Here is a 21,371-nt window from a genome sequence, read left to right as displayed (position 1 = left end):
ACATATACGTATCTATAGGTAAAACAAAAACACGTAACTAGAAACATAAACAAATTCCAACCATGTTGCCCAAATCAAATAAACGTCTTCGACAATTTTTGCTTTCAAAGCTTCAAACATTTGTGTCTCTACATTCTAGTAGCAATTTTCAGCAAAGAAGGAAATTATTCTTAAGTTTTTGAACCTAATCGAGGTGCTTCGGGTTCTGGTTTGCAGCTAATCAATAGACGTTGTTGATGAAGCCTCCATGTCTCTTGCAGCTGCTTCTCTAGCCTTTTTCCTCAACTCTGTTTCTCTACTTTTCTTGTTCAGCAGCTTCTCTAGTTTTGCTATTCTTTCCTCTACATGGTCTATCAAGTTATCCATTTCCAAATGTTCTCCAACATCATTCTGCTTCCCGTCACCCGATCCCCTTGTAGCCTCCCCCGCTCTAACCCTAACAATGTGGTCATCAACCCAGAGAAAGAATTTGCAATGTGCTTCTGTCACCTACAACGAATAGAACACAATTAATGTAAGGGGTTACAAAATACTCCAATTCAGTCTAATCCACATACGTCACTGTAATTAATCCCTAAATTCTACATCTATAAAATCCTTTCAAATTGTAGCATCCATTTTTAATATCAGATCAGGTACCATGTCAATTCTTGTCACAATCATGATTTTTAATCTAGGTAGATCTATTTTGAATAAATCAACTTTTTCCCAATTCTCAGTCATTCATCAAGATTAACCAGCACCAATATCAAATCATATACAAAATCAACCCAATTTAACATCACATCCATAACAAAATCAAATCATTTTCATAACCAATAGGCATGCAATTCCCAACAATTCAAAATCACAACCACAACAACTTGAGCAAGGTGGAGAATAACCAAAATATAGAGTCTAAAGCTCCATTCCAGAAAATTCAAATTTTAATCAAATTTTAGCATAATCTTAGTTCTCATACATAAAGAATTGCGTGGTTACCTTTAATAATGGGCATCCAAAAAATAACCTATTTGGGTTGGTGTCTATCTTCGACATGTAACTGATGGCATATTTTTCACAGAAGCATTTTGGGGCCACACCATCTATTACATCCTGAGGTTGCAACAAACTTGAGGTTGCATTTCCAGCTCTTAGTTCCCGTTGTCCGCCGGCTCCCTCTATTCCTCGTCTCGTGTTTGAGGAGCATGCATCACTGGCCATCGATCTTATTAACATTTAACACCACCATGGACAACTATCATCATCTATTGCATTCGAAATTGAATCAATCTTCTTCGATGAACGGTGATTACAGAAAGTGATTAACAGAACAAATCACGCAAATTGGCTAAAAAAACAAAAAAACGAACAAATGACCTAGATGAAGAAGCAGTAGGGCTTACAAGGGTTTTCCGAGAGCGTTCTGCACGTGGGTCGCCGGAACCTTGCTAGCAAGGGGATGAGTTACGTTCTTCGACGGTAAATCACAGAAAATGACACCCGCGTAACCATGGACGAAGACGCAGTAGGCAGGGTCTTTCACGGGGTTCGAAAAAATCTGTGCCTGACGATGACTGACATTGAAATCAGAGGAACGAGGTAGAAAAAGAGGCTGTGGACATTACAGTGGTATTTGGTGAAGGTTTTGCGAGTGGGTCGTCGGAAAAATCAAACGCTTAAGTTAAGGGGAGGGTAGAAGAAGCACTGAGGTAGACGAAGAAGCTGTGGATACTACAGGAGTATCGGGGAAGGTTTTAGGAGTGGGTCGCCGGAAAGATCAAACCCATAACCCACAGGAAGGGTAGAGAAGAAGAAGAAGTGAGATCGTAGAAGGGTAAAAGAAGTAGTGAGGTTGAAGAATGAAGCAGTTCCTTTGAAGTGTCTTTTGAGAGGTAGAAGAAGAAGCTGTACACATTGAAATGGTATTTGGGGAGAGATTTGTAAAATCAACTATTTGCGTATTGCATCAAGTATAAATACGTCATGGGGTATAATGTAAATAATATAAAATACAATGTAGTGTGAAAACATTTAATGCATCAATTAATGAAAGGTTGAAAATTTTTTTTATCAATGGCTGAGATGATGACACATATGCAAGGGTAAATTACCCATAAAATTGCCATGGGTTTGGAAGAAATCACCATATTTTCTATTCAAATATGGATGTTGCTACGGTACAATGATAAATTCATACGTACCGATACGTTTAAAATATAGACAAATAACAATAAGACATGTGGAATTTATTTTCCACGTCAGCATTTAATTTTTTCTTTTTTAAATATATAGTATATCATCACTTTTACTAAAACACCCTTTTAATTAAATAAAAATAAAAAAAATTTTATTTATTTAATTTTATAAAAAGACTTAAACATCCTTTCTTTATTTGATTAGACAAAAATACCCTTTTAAATTAATCAAATTTTAGAATTCAATTAACCCTAATTTTATAGTTTCAAATAATTGAAACAACAAAACAAAAACATATTAAAAAAACAAAAAATCAAAATTATTCTTCGTCTGAGTTAAACATATTAAAAATACAAAAAACTAAAATTGTTCTTCATCTGGGTTCAAAAACCCTCCCGTTCACACCTCTAAATGTTTCAATGTTCTTCATCTTCTTCTCTCCTCTTCCCCTTTTGCTCTTGATATAGCACTGGGAATTGGTGGACTTCCAAAGGTATCTTTAAATCCTTGTATAACGAAGTTTCTTGCTAATTTATTCTTCTTTTGCAAACATTGAACCCTTTTTATAAATTAATCTAGTTGGTCGTTGGTGAAAAGATTTTTTACTTTGCTCCGACTTCTGATTTTCCTTCCACATTTAATTTGCTATGTTAATTTGGCAACTGCATGACAATTATGCTTCCACAATTTCATCTGATACGATAAGAGATAAATAAAGAAGAAATCTGTCTTAGTTCATGGTTCATTGTTTCATTGGCTGATAGTTGTAAGCTGATTGTTATATATAACTGTTGTAGGGACGTGTTGTGGAAATATATGGTCCAGAGGCTTCTGGGAAAACAACTCTTGCTTTACATGTGATTTCAGAGGCACAGAAGCAAGGAGGTTATCTATAGATGCTAATTTTTGCCCCTGATGATAATGTCTATATTGTTTTTGGTTGTAATGTGACCATAACCCCTATAGTTGTCAACTTGTCAATATGTTATTGTCAATCACAAGAGGCATTTGCTTTAATCTCCCTCCCTTTGATTTTCTGTATACATTGTGATAATAAAGTGGATGTATTCTTCTCTGTTGTAACACCGAATGAATGCCTATCCCAGTGTCTTGTAACTCGATTATCTTGATTGCTTTTAAATTCTGGTGGTATCCCATGAATTTGATTGGTTTAAAGTTGGTATCTTTGAGCAGTAGGGAAGTTACCAGCATCTCAGGCTAATCCTGAAGTGGTCTCTGCTTTTAGAAGAGAGGAAAAAGAACAGGTCATGAGGCTTTTGGACAATTACTTGAGAATTTGCCGTGCAGCTAAGGTATTTCTTTTGATGCTGATTTCTGCTTGTTCATTTACACTACTATGGTGATTTTTTTTCTTAGTTATATTTCTAAAGGAGAACTATTTTTACCGCCTGGAAAATGTGGCTCAGGAATCAATCATATTGAGCAAGACCTATCAAATCTTATTGGCTGCCATTCTGTTTTATGTATTGTAGCTGCAGAATATGTGAATGATTATAACTGCCTTCTATGTATGTGTTGTTAAAATGTTCGTTTTAGAAAAATATGTGATATGCAAGCTGTGGGAAAGAGATCCATTATTGATGGTGACGGTCTTCGTGTAACTTTCTTTCCCAGGTTAAGGCAAGCTTTATGATGACAGAAGCTGATCAAGTCCAGAAAGGGATTGTTGCTTTGGTTGTCGGGCATAATATTAGGAGGCTTGTTATTGGAGCAATGCCCGAAGGGTAAGTAATGCTTTGATTGTCAGCTAACTTGCTGTTGAATCTCAATATTCTGTGGAAACTGTCTGAGAATTTTCTTTTCCTTTTTCTTCCGTTCCATCTCTTTATTTGCTCTAGAGACTTACAACTAATAGCTAGAAGCACAGTATCTGCTTGTTTCAGTTTCTTTTTTTGGTTCCCTTTTTCTTTCATTGGAGGGATGAATGAATAACATTTCCTCTTACAAAACCATAATGGAAAACTGCAGTTGGATGAAAGTCAAAAGGAATTCCAGGAAAGCAAATTATGCTGCCAAAAATGCACCCCCTTCTGTAAAATATGGTTTATCTATAGAGGTAAACATATTTGGACAAGAGAAGCTTCTGAAAAACCTTGTTCTTTATCACTGTGTGAAACAATTGAAACAGAAGGCACTTTTGCCGCCGAATCAACTACATCCAGCGGTCCATTGCCCCAAAATTCTGCTGAGAGTTCTTCAGATACTCATTTAGAGGCTGAAGAAGAAAGAGTTAATAGTCAACTTGTTGAAGTCAAACAAGAAGCTGATGAAGCAGCATATGAGTCTTTTGTTGAGCTATTGAAGTTGGAAGCTGAAGCCACTGAGGCCATAAGGAAAGTAAGGATAACTTAATGATTGATTCAGAGTTGTGTAGCAAAAGGTTTTTTTGTTTTTGTGCTTTTATTTTTTCACTTTATGTTTGTTGTAACTTGTAAGGAATGTAGCCAAACACAATCTTGCCTGCTGTGAGGGTCAGGGATGAAATATAGTGCTAAATGAAGTTTGACAAATTACTGGGATCCTATGTACATGTTTCCGAAACTTGTCAGAACTGTGAAACTACAAATGTATTGTTCAGAAATTTCTTGACACCATATTATGTGATTTAGCTGCATTACATACATACTACTCTAATTCATTTAATTTCTCAAATAATTAAATCAAACTATATATTAGACATGGCTGCAGTTAAGGCTCCAACGGTGGTGCTTTTCCCAACGCCTCTGGCGAAGTGAATATGCCGGTGATAGGGATGGGATCAGCACCTGACTTCACATGCAAGAAAGACAATAAGGAGGCCATCGTGGAGGCCGTCAGGCAAGACTACAGGCACTTCGACACGGCCACCGCCTACGGCTCCGAGCAGGCTCTCGGAGAGGCCTTGAAGGAGGCTATTGAGCTTGGTCTCGTCACCCGCCAAGACCTCTTTGTCACTTCCAAGCTCTGGGTCACTCATAACCTTCCTCACCTTGTTCTCCCTGCTCTCCGTAAATCCATCCAGTAAGAATTCATATTTTTTTATACTGCTTCCTATCATTAGACAACCACTAATAAAAGAGAAAAAGGCAAATCGATCCCTAAACTTTTTGGTTCGCTGGTATTTAAGTTTCTCAAAATTTAAAAATATATTTAAGTCTAGATATATTGATTTCGTGGATCTAGGCTGCATTTGTTTACAGGGACAGGACACTGAGACAAGGACACTAAAACACAAAATCGTGTTTGGCAGAGGAGACATGGACAGATACAATGTGTCCAGAGATACTGAATTAGTGTATATTGTGTCCATCTTGACAAGAAGGACACGGAGACACTAACAAGGGACACAACTTATTTTTTATTTTTTCTTTTATTATTCTTGTTAATTTTTCATAATTATATTTTTTATTGTTATATTTTTCATCTCAAATTTTTTGAATGAAAATGAGAATAAATTGAATTTTCATAATTTGTTCTAGTTTATTACTAAACAGAATACAAGAACATAAAATTTTGTGTCTCTGTCCATCAGTGTCTTGTCCTGTCCTATTCTCAGTGTCATGTCATGTCCTGTTCTTAGAAACAAACGCAGCCTTAATTTATTTCATTTAAAAAAAATTTTCACGTGTATATCCGTATCAAATAAATCAATACAATGGGAATCACATTTAATTTTTTATTGGGTTTAACAGACCCAACTGAACATGAGAGATCGATATGTCCAAATTTTAAAAAAAAATTAGAGATTTAAATGTATTTTAAATCCTTAAAAACTTAAATATCCACAAATAAAAAAGTTAAAGACGTATTTATCCTTTTCTCCTATAACAATATGGAATCACTAGACAATATTAAAACACTTTTCATCAAAATTATGATACAAAAACTTTTTATTTTAAAATGTATATTTTTATTTTAAATTGTAAGTTTTGAGCTGATCGGCGGAGGTGGAGGTATGTCAGACTGAGCAGTGGAGGGAAGGACCGTTGAGATAAACGACGGTGTGAATAGAGAAAGGGTAGGAGGGTTGAGATGAAATAGGAACGTGATGTGACAGTATATTAAGAGGAGGTTGCGTTGTTTAATCCTAATAAATTAATTTCAAATATTGATCATTTTAATAAATTGAGAATCTAATTTTGGTTATTAATTTAACCTTTTTTTAATTATTATTCACGTTATTCAACATTTATCTTATTTATCTATACTTTCTCTTCGTATTACTTACTCCAACTCCGCTAGATAAACTAACAACTTGAATAACCGGTTAATTTTTTGGCCCACCAAAGAAAAAAAAACTCCACCCAAATCAAATAACAAATTTTTTTTTATCTTACTTTCTTTTAACCATCCGCTGCTGCCGTTTATTTCAAAATTTTAAAATTGTTGATTTTCAAAATTTTAAAATTTGTTAATAATTATTTAATTAATTAAAAATCTGAATTTTAATCGTGTCGTCGATTCCTCCATCACCCACTAGCTTAAATGTTGTCAAACTTCTTCTTCATCAAGCCGTCGATTTAAAATGAAAATAACCATCCACATACCTAATGAAATGAACATCCATCAAATTTCATTGTATCTACGTAAATCCAATCCAAATTAAATGAACATCTATTTTTTAATAAAAATAAGGGTTAAGTACGATTTCGGTCCCTAAATTAGGTAGGGGTTGAAAATTTTGTTCGTTCCCGACCGTTTTTGGTCTATAAAATGGTCCCCAAGGTTTAACTTAATTTTAAAATCGTCCTTCGGATGAAAATACCCTTCCCATTCTTCCCCAAAATCAACCAGAAATAGAACAGAAGTTAAAGTTGAAGCTGAACCAGAACCCACCACCATTACTACCATCATAATCATGGTCATCATCATCAGAAGAAGAACAATGGATATTTGAATTATAAGAAGAAACATAAAAAGAAGAAGATCAAAACTCAGAACCCAGAACTCAGAACTTAGAAAAACAAGAAAATTATCATCACCATTGTTAAAACTCAAAACCATTAACAAAACTCAGAACTAAAATTTTTCCTCCTTCATTAACAAAATTCAGATGCAATTACAATCATCAGAAATTTTCAAATTCATCTTCAATTATAAGAACCAAAAATCTATAAATATAATTACCCAAACAAACGATGAGACAAGGTGCGACGGCAAGGAAGAGGTGCGGCGAAACAAGGGCGAGGCAATGACGTCGGCGAGGGCGAGGAGGAATTGCTAAAACGGCTCGCGGCGCGTGACGTCCACACTTGCAGTGAGATCCAGCGGCGAGAACCAAACGACGAGGAAAAGGAGCGGCGGCAGGGAGGAGCTGTGGCGATAGCCCTTCCCCTTCTCATCCCCCTCTTCTTCCCTGAACCAAAACCCTATCCCATCCAGCTAATACCCTTCCCCCTTCTCCCTTAACCCGTGTTTTTTTCTTTTTTAAGTTAAGGGTATTTTCAGAATAAAAATTAAAAATTTGGTAAAAAGAACGGTTTTAAAATTAAGTTAAACATTTGGGACCATTTTGTAGACAAAAAGGGACCAGCGATGAAAAATTTTTTTAGACCCTACCTTTACCTTAGGGACCAAAATCGTACTTAACTCTGAAAATAACTATCCATATACCTAATAAATTGAATATCCATATACGAAATAGAGAGAGAAGAAGAAGAAGAGGAGGAGGAGGAGGAAGATAACCACAATGGCCGAGCGAGGAAAGCGACAAGACAGCAACAACACCGCCTAAGGACCGCGAGGCAACAGTAGCGGCGCCACATATACAACCCCAAACACGTTAATGAGGATGTCCGATGAAGCAACGACAGCGATGAGCGAGGCTAGCGGTCGAATGAGCGACGACGACAAGAGTTCGGCGGCGACAATGGTATCCGGAGAGGGAGAGATCGACGTCAGTGAGGGAAGCTAGTGGGGTGAACAACGACGGTGCTGAAAAGGGTTGGGGGCGAAGTTGGTGTTGCAGGGAAGGGGGAATGGCGGTATTCTTCTGCGTCTCACTGACAGTCTTTGGCAACAATGATGACCGATGTGTAATGGTCATGAACGTGAGAGAGACTAACATGGACGTCAGAACTGTGATTAACCGTCCGTAGTATAAATGTAGTTAAGTGTTAATTCTAATTTTAAATTTAAAAATTTATTAATGATTATTTAATTATTTAAAAATATAAATTTTAATTTTAATTTTAATTTTTTTTAAACCATTATTCACTTTGTTCATGGTATATAATTCACTGTATATATTGCTTACCTATAATTTCTCTATGCGCAATGTTAGGGGCTAGTAACTTTTGTGATTGGTAGCCATCAAATAGTCATCAATGATGATTTAATGATATGAGATTGGTGTGAAATTTCATCCTATAACTCACCTTTCTCTACTGGTTATATGCTAGCCAAAATTTAATAAAATTTATGGTCTAATAAACTTTTTCTTTCTCTATTTCTTCTCGTTGATAAACGCGCTCATTGCATATTTATCCTCCATAAACAATTGAACATTGGATGAAAAGAACGATTCTCAATTAGATATAATATATATTATTATTTATTAAAATAAAAAATATTTTAAATACTTAATATAATTAAAATAAGATATTAAAAATTTTAATTTATATTTTAATATCAATAAAATATTAAAATATTATTATAATTTATCTAAAAAATATTTTATATTTTATATATATACATATTTTTGTATCATGTAAAATTTTAAAAATTGCGTGTCAACATATCATATATTATATTATATCCCATGTCTATGCCCGTGTCCGTGCATCAAACCTTAATTAACCAATTTAGGTGCACACAATCTTTTCACAGAATTAAATTAGAGAGTAACGCTCAAGTTCACTCAATTTTTATTTTCTTCTAGATTTGTACTAACTATAAATGGTATGCAGTAGTCATCGTTTTCTTTGAACAGAATATAGACTCATTAATATGTTGATTATTCCCTTGGTCTCTTATTTTCTTATTCTTTTTTATTTTCCAGTCAACACTTTGAGTAATCCTCCCATAAGTGAATTGTGTGGTTGGCAGGTGGATGCCGTAGAGTGTTCTTCAAACCACGCACGCATTCTTAAATTATTCTGTCACTTTGTCGTCAACGTCGTGGTCTTTCCATCTTAATTGAGAGCAATAATATTTACGTAATTTCTTTTTTTGTTTTTTATCATATAAAAAAATATATAAAAGATGTACATATATTAGATGGAAAATTAATGCGTCTATAGTAATAATAATATCACGGTTCTCTTATTTCCTGGGAACTTCCCATAGTCAAATATTACAGCCATACATGAGGGATAAAAAGCAAAACTTTGATGATGGATAGTGGCGAAAAGCAATGCAGAGCTCAATTACAAGGAAATTAAGCAGAGACGAAGACGATTTATTGAATAATTTAGATCTAGATATCATCATCAAAGAGATCAGGGAGTTGGGGCTTGGTTGGTCCACTGATCAGACGGTTCTGAGTGATCTGACTGATCTTTAAGTGATCGTCCTCCGTCAAAGAAAAGTCAAAGATGTTGAGGTTCTGCTTCATCCTATCCTTGTCGTAGCTCTTTGGCACAGCGGTGACACCATTTTCATAGAGCCATCTGAGTGAAACCTGCGCTATGGACTTGCCATGAGAATCCGCAATCCCTTTGAGTGCATCGTTCTCCATAACTTGGTTGGGGCCCCTGCTTGCTCCTTTCCTCAGCGGCGAGTATGCGGTCACCACTATGCCGTGTTTCTTGCAGAAGTCTCTGAGATTTTTCTGCTGCCAGGCGAGGTTCATCTCCACCTGGTTCACTGCAGGAGGGATGGTGGTAAGAGAGAGCAGATTCTGAAGCTTCTTGACGGAGAAGTTGCTGACTCCGATGGCTCTGGTGAGGCCTAGTTTCTGGCATTCTACCATGGATTCCCACACGCCCTTCGCATCGAATGGAAGCAGATCTTGCACATCAATTGGGAATTGAAACTTTGGCTGAGAGCTTAGCGGCCAGTGAATCAGGTACAGGTCCAAGTAATCCAATTGAAGAGTTCTGTATACAAATTATATTATTAAATAAAAAAAAAAGTATAAGTAGACAATGAAAATACTAAACAATATGAATAATAGATATATCGAATCTTCATTTTATTAGGTGTATGGATAGTTATTTTAATATTAAAATTTAAATAAATAATTTAGTAGTATAATATATTTTTATTTGATTGGTAATTATTCATATTATTCAAAAAAATCATTGATTAAATAAAGTTACTCACGCAAAATACTTAAATTATATCATCTAGAATTATATTATTGAAAAGTGTTTTAATATTGTCTAGTGATTCCATATTTTTATAGTGGTTGTGTAATGATAGGAAGCAGGATAAAAAATATGAATTCTTACTGGAGTGATTTACGGAGAGCAGGGAGAACAAGGTGAGGAAGGTTATGAGTGACCCAAAGCTTGGAAGTGACAAAGAGGTCTTGGCGGGTGACGAGACCAAGCTGAATAGCCTCCTTCAAGGCCTCTCCGAGGGCCTGCTCGGAGCCGTAGGCGGTGGCCGTGTCGAAGTGCCTGTAGCCTTGCCTGACGGCCTCAACGATGGCCTCCTTAGTGTCTTTCTTGCATGTGAAGTCAGGTGCTGATCCCATCCCTATCACCGGCATACTCACTTCGCCAGAGGCGTTGGGAAGCACCACCGTTGGAACCTTAACTGCAGCCATGTCTAATATATAGTTTGATTTAATTATTTGAGAAATTAAATGAATTAGAGTAGTATGTATGTAATGTAGTAGTGCAATAATAAGCTAGGAATGAATGAATAAGGTAAAAGTTGCACTCCTTTATATAGGTGAAAAAAATAAATAAATAAATGGGATGGAAATGGAATGTATCATGCATGTATGAGGGAAGAGCATTAATTTTGTTGTATGTGAGTGGAGCAGTCCAAGTGTGTAGTGAAGGGGCCGGGGTGTGTTAGGTGGAATTGTGTTGGGCTCTACCTCGGTATCACCAGTCAACGCTATATTTTATTATCCAAGAATTTTATTTCTTTCTGTTTGTATTTTGCCTCATAATCAACCAACGTGTTCTTCGCTCGCTCGTCATCACCTCCACGGCTCCACATGGCACTACTTCAGGATATTCGGCCATCTGAGCTTTTATATATGTTTTATCTTAAGTATATATGGACGAAAGAATTTTCTTTTAAATTATAATTTTGGATATAATTATTTTTAGTCTTTTATCCTATTTCAATAACGATATCAAAATTTACTATTATAATTTTTCATAGACTTACTTATTATTTTTTAAAATATACTTATAAATTTATTACAATTTTTTAGATATTTTATTTTATTTGGTGAATACTTATAAATCCATAAATAAAAAGATTATCACAACCTTACTTTTCTTATTTCTGGGGAAAAAAGAAATTAAAAGGAACAAAATTAAAAGAAATTTGCATTACCTTAGCTTATTTTAATTTCTGCCATGCCTTATCATCAGTCTAATATTCTTTTGCAGTGGATTTTAGTTCTTGTCTTAAAAATATCACGACAAGCATAATACTCTGATCATATTTACTTGCTATCCTTTTATTTTCTTAGTGTGCTGCAGTGTGTAGTGTAGACTGGTAATTCCATTTTGACTTGTTTTATGGCAGCACATTACTACATGACTTGTTTTACGGCTTAGATATCGATAATAATAAATTTGACTTTTTGATCATCCAATCCTTTATAAACACTAGCACCTGGAGATATATAATTGTTTATAATAGTTTACGTTGCATTCTTCTGTTAATTTAAGTTTAAAAAAAAATATCGTGATTATTTTTTAATTGTTATCCTATATCTTTTGCTATATTATTATTATTATTATTATTATCGTGTATATAGTAAGTTTTTTATATGAGTGATATGATAATTTTCTTTGATAAAAAAGTTTTGGTTATGATGATTTAAGTTCAACACTACATAAATACTGCTTGCCAATGAGCCTTGGTTGCTCAAGTTGTATTATGGGGTCTTCCTCCTTATTGCTGCTTAGAAATCTCGATGTTGAGCTTCTGTGCCTTTGAAATCATCAAATAATAATAATTATCTCAAATATTAAAGGGTAAAATAATACTTTACCTTTTAACAAAGTCAAGTTCGGAGGCTGATAACTCATGTATAGCCATCTGCTATACCATCAACTATATATGTTCGAATTGAATGCATCATTCACGTACACATACATGTTGCTATTAATAGTTATGTTGGACGGTACCCCTTAATTAATTAATTATATTATTCTATTCTGTCTATAATTTTCACTCTATATAATATAATATAATATAACTATCTCTGTCTATATATAGAATAGTGATTTGGCCCCTACTGCTTTAAAAAATAACTATCACATTATTGAAAGAATGTGTGTTCTTCGGTGTTTATAAATAATACATAATTTAATTTTGAAAAGATATAGATTCTATTTTCCAAAACTTATATTTAAGTAATTTAGGTAAAAAAATGTTGTAGGCACACTATAAAATTGGTTTTGAAAAAACCACAAGAATATTTTATTGGTATAGACAAAAAAAAAATTGATATGTTTCTAAATTCTAAGTATATAAAACAAGTAAAAAGTTCATCTAAAAATAAGAGATAAATGACTTAATCGCCTTTTTCTTGGTCAAATAATGAGACAAAAATTAAATCACCAAATTTTTTTCTTTTTATTTGTTAATCTTATTTCTTTCTCTTAACTCAATTTTTTGTCTTCCCTAATTTTTCAAGAAAAAAATTCACAAGTCACGCGAAATGGAGAACAAAAGGTACAAGAAACGTGGAGATTTGAGATCAGTAGAGAGTGCATAGTCGAGATAGAATGATGTGTTTGATTTAGGGAGATATTACCAGAGATGATGTGTTTAGAAATATTAAATTAATATATTTTGTATTTATTTTGATAAAAAATATAAAAATATTAATAAATAGTATAATTTATTTTTTTATTATTTTTATTATTTTTTTTAATTATATTTTTTATTATTATATTTTTTATCTCAAATTTTTTAAATAAAAAATAAAAATAAATTAAATTTTTATAATTTATTATAATTTACCATAAGATAAAATACAAAAATATAAAATTTTATATCTCTATTTTATTCTGAATACTTAATCTTATCCTATTTTAAAAAAATAAGCAGCCTGGACAAAACTTCAACAATCAACGTTCAACAGACACCACAAATCATAACTCCCAAATTACCCTTGGATATTTCTGGCAGTAACATAACTCTTTGATTTCGATAACTTACAGGTGGGCAGAAAAGCTTTTAGTGGTTTCTTAAAACGTCTTAATAAATATAAATTAAACTACACGTAGTTTAATTAATATTCAACCACATATTACCATTTTCTCTGGGGGAAATATTTTATAGTATTATTATTATTTAATCATGTTAAAGAGAAAAAAATAATTAAAATTTATTTTATTTAATATTTATTAATTATTATATATTAAATAAAATAAATTAAAACTATTTTTAATTAATTTTATTTGGTTACGAAATATTTTTTTTTATTATTATTAGAGAAAATTTCATTCCCCTTCTATGTGAGATGCTAAAATACACTTCCCTCTCCTCTATTTATAAAATGTACATTCTCATCTCTTATAACTTTTAGAAAATCTCCTTTTTAATCCATTTTAAATTTTTTGTGTTAACTAATGTTAATTTTATCCAACTTTCAAACTTTTTCTTTAATATATTTTAAATTTTTTGTGTTAACTAATGTTAATTTTATCCAACTTTCAAAAAAAAATAAATTATTTTTTACAAAAATACCCTTTAACAAAAATTTTATTTTTTGTCATTAAATTTTACTGACCAAAATATTTTTTAATAAATTAATTTTTTATTGTCATCAAAATATTTTTAAAAAATTTTAATAATTAAATTATTTTTTTAAGATATCTTTCAATAATTTTTTAATTATTAAATTATAATTTTACCAAAATTTTTGTTAAGATTTTTTTTTATATTTTTCTATTAATTTTTTATATCAATATATATTATTTTCATATTAAAAAAATCTTAGTAAAATTATTTTTTAATATTAATATCAATATACATATTAATAATGATAAAAAAATTTTATTTAATATTAAAATAATATATATTAATATCAAAAAATTATTAATAAAATATAAAAAAATATTAACAAAAATTTTGATAAAATTATAATTTAATAATTAAAAAATTATTGAAGGATATCTTAGAAAAAAATAATTTAATTATTAAATATTTTGATAAAAATACAATTTAATTAATAAAAAATAATTTATTAAAGAGTATTTTAGTAAACAAAATTTAATAATAAATAAAAAAAAATTTGTTAAAAGGTATTTTTGTAAAAAATAATTTTTTTTAAAAAAATGGATAAACTTAACCTTAGTTAACACAAAAAATTAAAATAAATTAAAAAAAAATTTAAAAATTATAAAAAATGAGAATATATATTTTATAAATAAAAAAGAGGAAGTTATTATTTTAGCATAAATTTAAATTTTCTCTCATTATTAGTAGCGTGTCTATGTATCTATCTAGCTAGGGGTATTAATTATATCATTTATATGCCTCACTTTCAATAGTTTCAATCCTGTTTTTTTACTTTATGTTTTTTTAATATTTTAAAATATCTAACTATTTTGTCTGTTGAAAAATCTGCTATAAAAGTCTATATATATATAATGATGACGGTGTGTTTAATTATTTACGACTGAAATGAATATATAATAATAATAATAATAATAATAATAATAATAATAATAATAATAATAATAATAATAATAATAATAATAATAAGAAAAAATGCCACTTCCCTCTCCTGCGAGATGCTAAAATGTCACTCCCCTCTCCTCTATTTTATAAATGTACATTTTCCTCCTTTCTAACTTTTAAAAAACCTCCTCTTTAATCCATTTTAAATTTTTTGTGTTAATAATGTTAACTTTATCCATTTTTTATGAAAAAAAATTATTTTTTGAAAAAATATCCATTAACAAAACTTTTATTTTTTATCATTAAATTTTGCTTACCAAAATATCCTTTAATAAATTATTCTTTTATTAATTAAATTGTATTTTTAACAAAATATTTTCAAAAAAATTAATAATTAAATTTGTTCATACCCTGGCCCAATAACAAAGGTCCAGGCCCAAATAAAAGGCCTAGTCCAAAGGATTAAGCCTAGCTAAGTACCGACCTTCACATAAGAAGTCGGTATCAACCACGACTTACTTTAAAGAAGTCGGGCATGAGATTAGCTGGCAGATAAACACTCATTCAAATGAGTAACCGCCCCTAAAATCTCTCTAACCGCTCCATAAAGCCATATCTTAACCTCCCTAAGATAATGGGACGGTTAACACCCTAAAGATACGGCGCTACTCCAACGGTGGTTATTGGCTCACCACTATAAATACACTGACACCCCTCAGGTATCTCTAAGCCTAATACTCTCTAGACCTGCTCACACTCTTGCTAACTTAGGCATCGGAGTGTCTTTGCAGGTACCACCCCCCATTCACTCACGAGCACAAGTCGGACGGAGTCTCCCGAGTTGCACACTCACACGGAAACCTCCTCCTTCACACATACGGGCCAGCCAGCGCTATCCATTCAGACAATCTCCGGTTACCCACCGTAACAAAATTATTTTTTTCTAAGATACCTATTTTTCAATAATTTTTAATTATTAAATTGTGATTTTACTAAAATTGTTGTTAACAATTATTTTTATATTTACTATTAATTTTTTTAATATTAAATAAAAAAATCTTACCACTGGTAATATGTATAACAATTAATATTTATTGATATTGAAAAATAATCTTACTAAAATTTTTTATTTAATGTTAAAATAATATATAGATATCGAAAAATTAATAGTAAAATATAAACAAATTGTTAACAAAAATTTTGGTAAAATTATAATTTAATAATTAAAAAATTATTGAAGGGTATTTAAAAAAATAACATAATTATTAAATTTTTTAAAAATACAATTTAATCAATAAAAAAATAATTTATTAAAGAATATTTTATTAAGCAAAATTTAATAATAAAAAATAAAATTTTTGCTAATGAATATTTTTTTAAAAAATAATTTTTTTCTTAAAAAATGGATAAAGTTAACATTAGTTAACACAAAAAGTTTAAAATGGATTAAAAATGAGGTTTTTTAAAAGTTAGAAGGGAGGGAAATATACATTTATAAAATAGAGGGGAAGAGAGTGTCATTTTAGCATCTCACAGGGGAGGGAAGTGGAATTTTCTCTAATAATAATAATAATAATAATAATAATAATAATAATAATAATAATAATAATAATAATAATAATAATAATAATAATAATAATATTATATATGTTTATAATCACTTAGATTTATATATCCTCATATTTTTTTGTATAATGTAACATGATCAACTAATCATTTTCCTTAAAACTCATGCATCTTTAATTCTTTAGATCACCGAAAATAAATATGAGTACTAATTATCCAAGGTTGAAATGTTTATCATAAATAATTATTTCTTCCAATAATCGTTCTCAGTCACACCTAGCCAAAAGTTAGGCGAAAGTTACAAGACACAACTCAAAACAAAAATACAACCTGAAAGCATAACACAATTTAAACTCTTTTCTTTTTTGTTTAAGAAATTGGTCGTTTAAAATAAAAGAGGATAGCCAAAAGAAACACAAGTACAGTAGAATTATATGTAAGTACAATAACTCATGCATTCTCATGTGTAATAAAAGACCTCTAAAACGAAGACAAATGCGGGAAATTTAATTAGGGTGTAGATATTACATATCCATGATAGATAATTTATTTAGAGAGAGAGCATAGCATTAATTAATTAGCATTATTAATTACTGATGATCATCCTCCTCGTCCCAGAGATCATGGAGAAGAGGCTTGGTGGGTCCCTTGATGAGTCTATCTTGATGGATTTCACTAATTTTCTTGTAATCTTCGTCCGTCAAACACCAATCGAAGATTTCCAGGTTCTGCTTCATTCTCTCCTTGTCATAGCTCTTAGCCACAACCGTCAAGCCTTGCTCGTAGATCCATCGCAGACAGATCTGAGCAACAGTCTTGCCATGAGCGTCCGCCAGTTCCTTGAGAACGTCGTTGTCCATCACCATGTTGGTTCCCCTGCTCGCACCTTTCCTCAGAGGAGAGAAGGCAGTTACGGTGATGCCTTTGGACTTGCAGAATTCCCTCAGCTTGTGTTGCTGGAAGGCAAGGTTGACTTCCACCTGGTTCACTGCGGGGGGGATGGTGGCAAAGGAGAGAAGCTTCTGGAGTTTCTTGATGGAGAAGTTGCTAACTCCAATGGCTTTAGTGAGGCCCAGTCTCTGGCATTCCTCCATGGATTTCCAGACACCCTCCATGTCAAATGGCACCAGCTCCGACTGCTCAATGGGATATGTCACCTTTCCTGGTTTTGCTGATATGGGCCAGTGGATCAGATACAGGTCCAAGTAGTCCAGTTGAAGTGTCCTGCAGTTGCATGCATGTTAATTAATAGGAAAAGTACAGATAAATAATGAAAATATTAAACAATGTAAACAATAGATATATCAGATGTTCATTTTATTAGTGTACGGATAATTATTTTAATATAAAAATTTAAAAAATTAATTTGGAAGTATAATGTGCTTTAGTTTGATTGGTAATTGTTTATATTGTTCAATAAAATCATTGTCTCCTAACATTTCCCTAATTAATAACAACCAAATTGAGAGAAAGAGAATAAAATAGTAATAAGTAAGTATCGTACTTAAGTGATTTTTGGAGAGCAGGGAGAATGAGGTGAGGGTGGTTGTCAGTGACCCAGATTTTGGTGGTGATGAAGAGTTGATCCCGGGAAGAAATGAGTCCAAGTTGGAGAGCTTCTTGGATGGCTTCTCCGACGGACTGCTCAACGCCGTAAGCAGAGGCGGCATCGAAGTGCCTGTAGCCTTGCTTAATGGCCTCAACAACAGCGTCTTTGGTCGACACCTTGCTGCTGGCTTCAGGGGCAGTGCCCAGCCCAATCACTGGGATCCTGCGTTGCCCATTCGATGATTCTAGAACCACTTCGGGGATTGCTACTGTGGCTGCACCCATCTTTGATCTCTATGTATCTCTCTGTGAGTGTGATGAAGTGCATACAGGGGTTTGCCTTGCCACCTTTATATACTTTGGATTAGGATCATTTCCCTTCAACACTAGTTTGTTTTTTAGTGTGGTTGTTGGGGCTGGGTAGTAGCTATCTTTCAATTCGCTACTATCATTTTTACATATAATAATTGATAGAGGAGTGTTAGGGGAGTAATTTTTGTGTTTTGTAACTATCAATTCTCCATCAATAGTATTTTTAATGGTGTGAGATTATATCCAATAGTGGGAGGTTACTCACTTTTTTTTTGATAGTTAATTAATTAATGGCCAAAAAATACAAAAATTGCACTCCCTGGACTTTTCCTAATCGATATATACATTTTTTTTTAACTTTCTGTTTCATTAGATAGGCGCTGAGATAGTAAAATGTCTTTATTTGGTGTCTAAGACTTTCAACTGCTCGTAGTCTAGTTTCTTTTTACTTTTGGTCAAGAAATTACTAGTCCATGCATGTATCATCATTATGCTTGATGGATGAACTTCGTTGCTTCAGTTTGGATGATCTTTTAGTGAGTTAAAATCAAATCTTAAGGTTAATTATTTAACTCGATAAACAAATGGATCCAACTATATGAGCTGAATTTAGCTATATATGTGACAGCAACATATAAAAGGGAGTGAAAAATAAATCAAAATTTAAAATTAATTATTAATTAATTGTTTATATAAAATATATATTAAAATACATAAATTATGTAAAATAACATATATAAATATATAGTTATTAATTTAGTACCTAAATTGTTACTCAGCAGATTAAATAAGGTGGAATAATGTCGCTGCTTTCATTTGTTGATCGATTTCATCTATAAATAGGAGAATAGTAAAATGTTGAAAATTTTAGTCAAAAATACACTTGTACACATGCATAGACTTCGTCACTTCATCCTAAGTTGGTTTTCTATAGATTTATTTCCACTCTTCTTTAAATTTTTTACATTATTGCAACTTATCCTTCTATAAGATTTTGTTTCCTTTTATCTAAGTCTGTCTTGTTCTTTTTATCTTTGTTTCAAGTCCTTTGAAGTTATGTAAAAGTTTTTGTATATGTCTCATACATTTTGAAATTCTATAAAGTGTTATTGTTTTATACTTGTTTAGAGCAATGTTTATACTTTATACTAAAGTTTCGTTTCTATCACATTTATATTAAATTTACGTGCATGTTTATGGTTCTGCAAATATTGTATGATATTTGTCATAATTTCTTTTTTTATTGACAAAATAAGAATTTCGATGCATGAAAATTATGATTTTGCTCCTAGATACTAGATTTTGAAACATGGTTTTTTATGTTGATTATGTGAACTTGTAGTCTTTAATCTCGAAAACATAAAACCGAACCTGCAACAAAGGTAATATCTTTTAGGTATATACTATGCTGCCTATATATATTTGCCTAACTTATTAAAAAGAGATAAAAGTAAATATTTAAATTAAAAAATATAAAAATAAATAATTTTTTAATATTATCTTTTAATAAAATTGTCTGCCTTACTTAATACTTATGGAGCAAGTTAGATCCTGGCCGGCTATGACAAACAATCCAAACTGAGAGGAATTAATGTTAGGACTTAGGAGCAAGTTAGATCCTGGCCGGCTACGAGGAACAATTCCAACTATGAGAGGAATCACGCAAATTATATAACACATTGAATGAATCCAAATTCCAAACCTATTGAGTGGCATTATTCATATATAAAACAATCTCGTTACATTACTAACAATATTTCTGTCAATTTTTGCTAACTTTTGTTTATAACTGTATTTAATAGAAATGTCTTTTTAGATATGTCTAATAAAAATATTTTTATAGATGTATTTTTTGAATATGTCTGTTTGTATATATATTTAAAATATAATAATAAATTATTATTGATAATAAATTGACAGATAATATATTAGTATTTTATACTTTTTTTTATATAAAAACATCCTGTTTATTGACCATACAACATTTCTCAAGAAAATAATAAAATGAAGAGCATTACTGTTAATACATGCATGATAAAACGGGAAAGTGTTAATTTCATGTTGTTTGATGCTTAAAAGTTAAAATACTTGAGTAGTACATCTCGAATATTTTGACTACTCTTACAAGTGACATGTTACATGTAAAATATAAGAAAGAAAGTAGTGGTGGTGCGAACACGTAGTGTCGGAAGAAGCCAAATACTCAAATAGTAGTGAATAATTATGAATGGAAAAGATTAGCTGAATCGGTCTTTTACCACCTAACCCACATTTGAATTTCTTGGTCGTAGACTGCAGAGTAAACGGACACTAATTTGACAGGCTCGCCAACGAGACCAAAAAATCTATTTATCCATTTATCCATTTATAATATATTAAAACATAGTCTAAAATAATTTCATACTACATTTTTAATCTTCTAACTTTTTGATACTATATCATATCAATTTAAATATAATTAATTAGCACAATTTATTTACTACTTATGTAATTAAGTTATTTTTAAATTTTTTATTTTTAATTGAATTATTTTATTTTTAATATTTTTACTTTTATTTCTCATATATCTCATTATTATTATAATTTAGAATTCTATTTCATTTTTTTCACTTTCATAACATTTATATTTTTTTAGGTTACTTTATAATTTTTATATTTTTATATTCTTTAATTTTTAGATAAGATATTATATGCCCTTAATATTAATATTATTTTTTTTTATAAGTATAAACATAATTCATCATCTTTTTTTATAACCACTTCTTCTTATTCTATTATATAGAATTATAACTTAGCATTTTTTTTTATTTTCCTTCTCATTCTTATGGCATTTATTTTGTTGAGATTACTTTATATTTTTCATATTCTCTTATTATTTATTTTTATATAAGATACTATATAATTTTAACGTTAATTTTATTTATTTTTAATAAGTATAAATTGAGTAATAAAACATAACTCATCATATTCTTTTATATTCATAGTTTCATACTCAC

At 31.2% G+C, this 21,371-nt stretch overlaps 3 protein-coding genes across 3 annotated transcripts in view; all 3 read right to left on the bottom strand.

Moving 5' to 3' along the window:
* LOC112765592 (probable F-box protein At4g22165) overlaps positions 1 to 21,371 on the bottom strand; it is a 136,899-nt gene that overhangs the window by 47,646 nt on the left and 67,882 nt on the right. The gene's annotated exons all lie outside the window — the stretch shown is intronic.
* Positions 9,420 to 11,190, bottom strand: LOC112701702 (NAD(P)H-dependent 6'-deoxychalcone synthase). The gene is made up of 2 exons (XM_025752431.2): positions 10,572 to 11,190; positions 9,420 to 10,217 (listed from the first exon to the last, which is right to left on the bottom strand). Exons 1-2 carry the CDS (start codon positions 10,889 to 10,891, stop codon positions 9,596 to 9,598), a joined length of 942 nt encoding a protein of 313 aa, XP_025608216.1. The 5' UTR covers positions 10,892 to 11,190; the 3' UTR covers positions 9,420 to 9,595.
* Positions 16,917 to 18,397, bottom strand: LOC112701701 (NAD(P)H-dependent 6'-deoxychalcone synthase). Its single transcript, XM_025752430.2, has 2 exons — positions 18,020 to 18,397; positions 16,917 to 17,739 (listed from the first exon to the last, which is right to left on the bottom strand). The coding sequence occupies exons 1-2, from the start codon at positions 18,346 to 18,348 to the stop codon at positions 17,106 to 17,108; spliced, it is 963 nt and encodes a 320-aa protein (XP_025608215.1). The 5' UTR covers positions 18,349 to 18,397; the 3' UTR covers positions 16,917 to 17,105.

The sequence above is a fragment of the Arachis hypogaea genome, chromosome 7, assembly GCF_003086295.3.
Source record: "Arachis hypogaea cultivar Tifrunner chromosome 7, arahy.Tifrunner.gnm2.J5K5, whole genome shotgun sequence".
Lineage (NCBI taxonomy): Eukaryota > Viridiplantae > Streptophyta > Magnoliopsida > Fabales > Fabaceae > Arachis > Arachis hypogaea.
This window is presented reverse-complemented; position numbering and strand designations above follow the sequence as displayed.

Bases quoted from the DNA above. Each gene is read 5' to 3' on its own strand.
- LOC112701701 (XM_025752430.2), bottom strand. From the start codon at position 18,348: ATGGGTGCAGCCACAGTAGCAATCCCCGAAGTGGTTCTAGAATCATCG. The intron at 17,740-18,019 runs GTACGATACTTA...ATGCAACTGCAG, and splicing joins GCTCTCCAAAAATCACTTAA to GACACTTCAACTGGACTACT.
- LOC112701702 (XM_025752431.2), bottom strand. From the start codon at position 10,891: ATGGCTGCAGTTAAGGTTCCAACGGTGGTGCTTCCCAACGCCTCTGGC. The intron at 10,218-10,571 runs GTAAGAATTCAT...ATTTGTATACAG, and splicing joins GCTCTCCGTAAATCACTCCA to AACTCTTCAATTGGATTACT.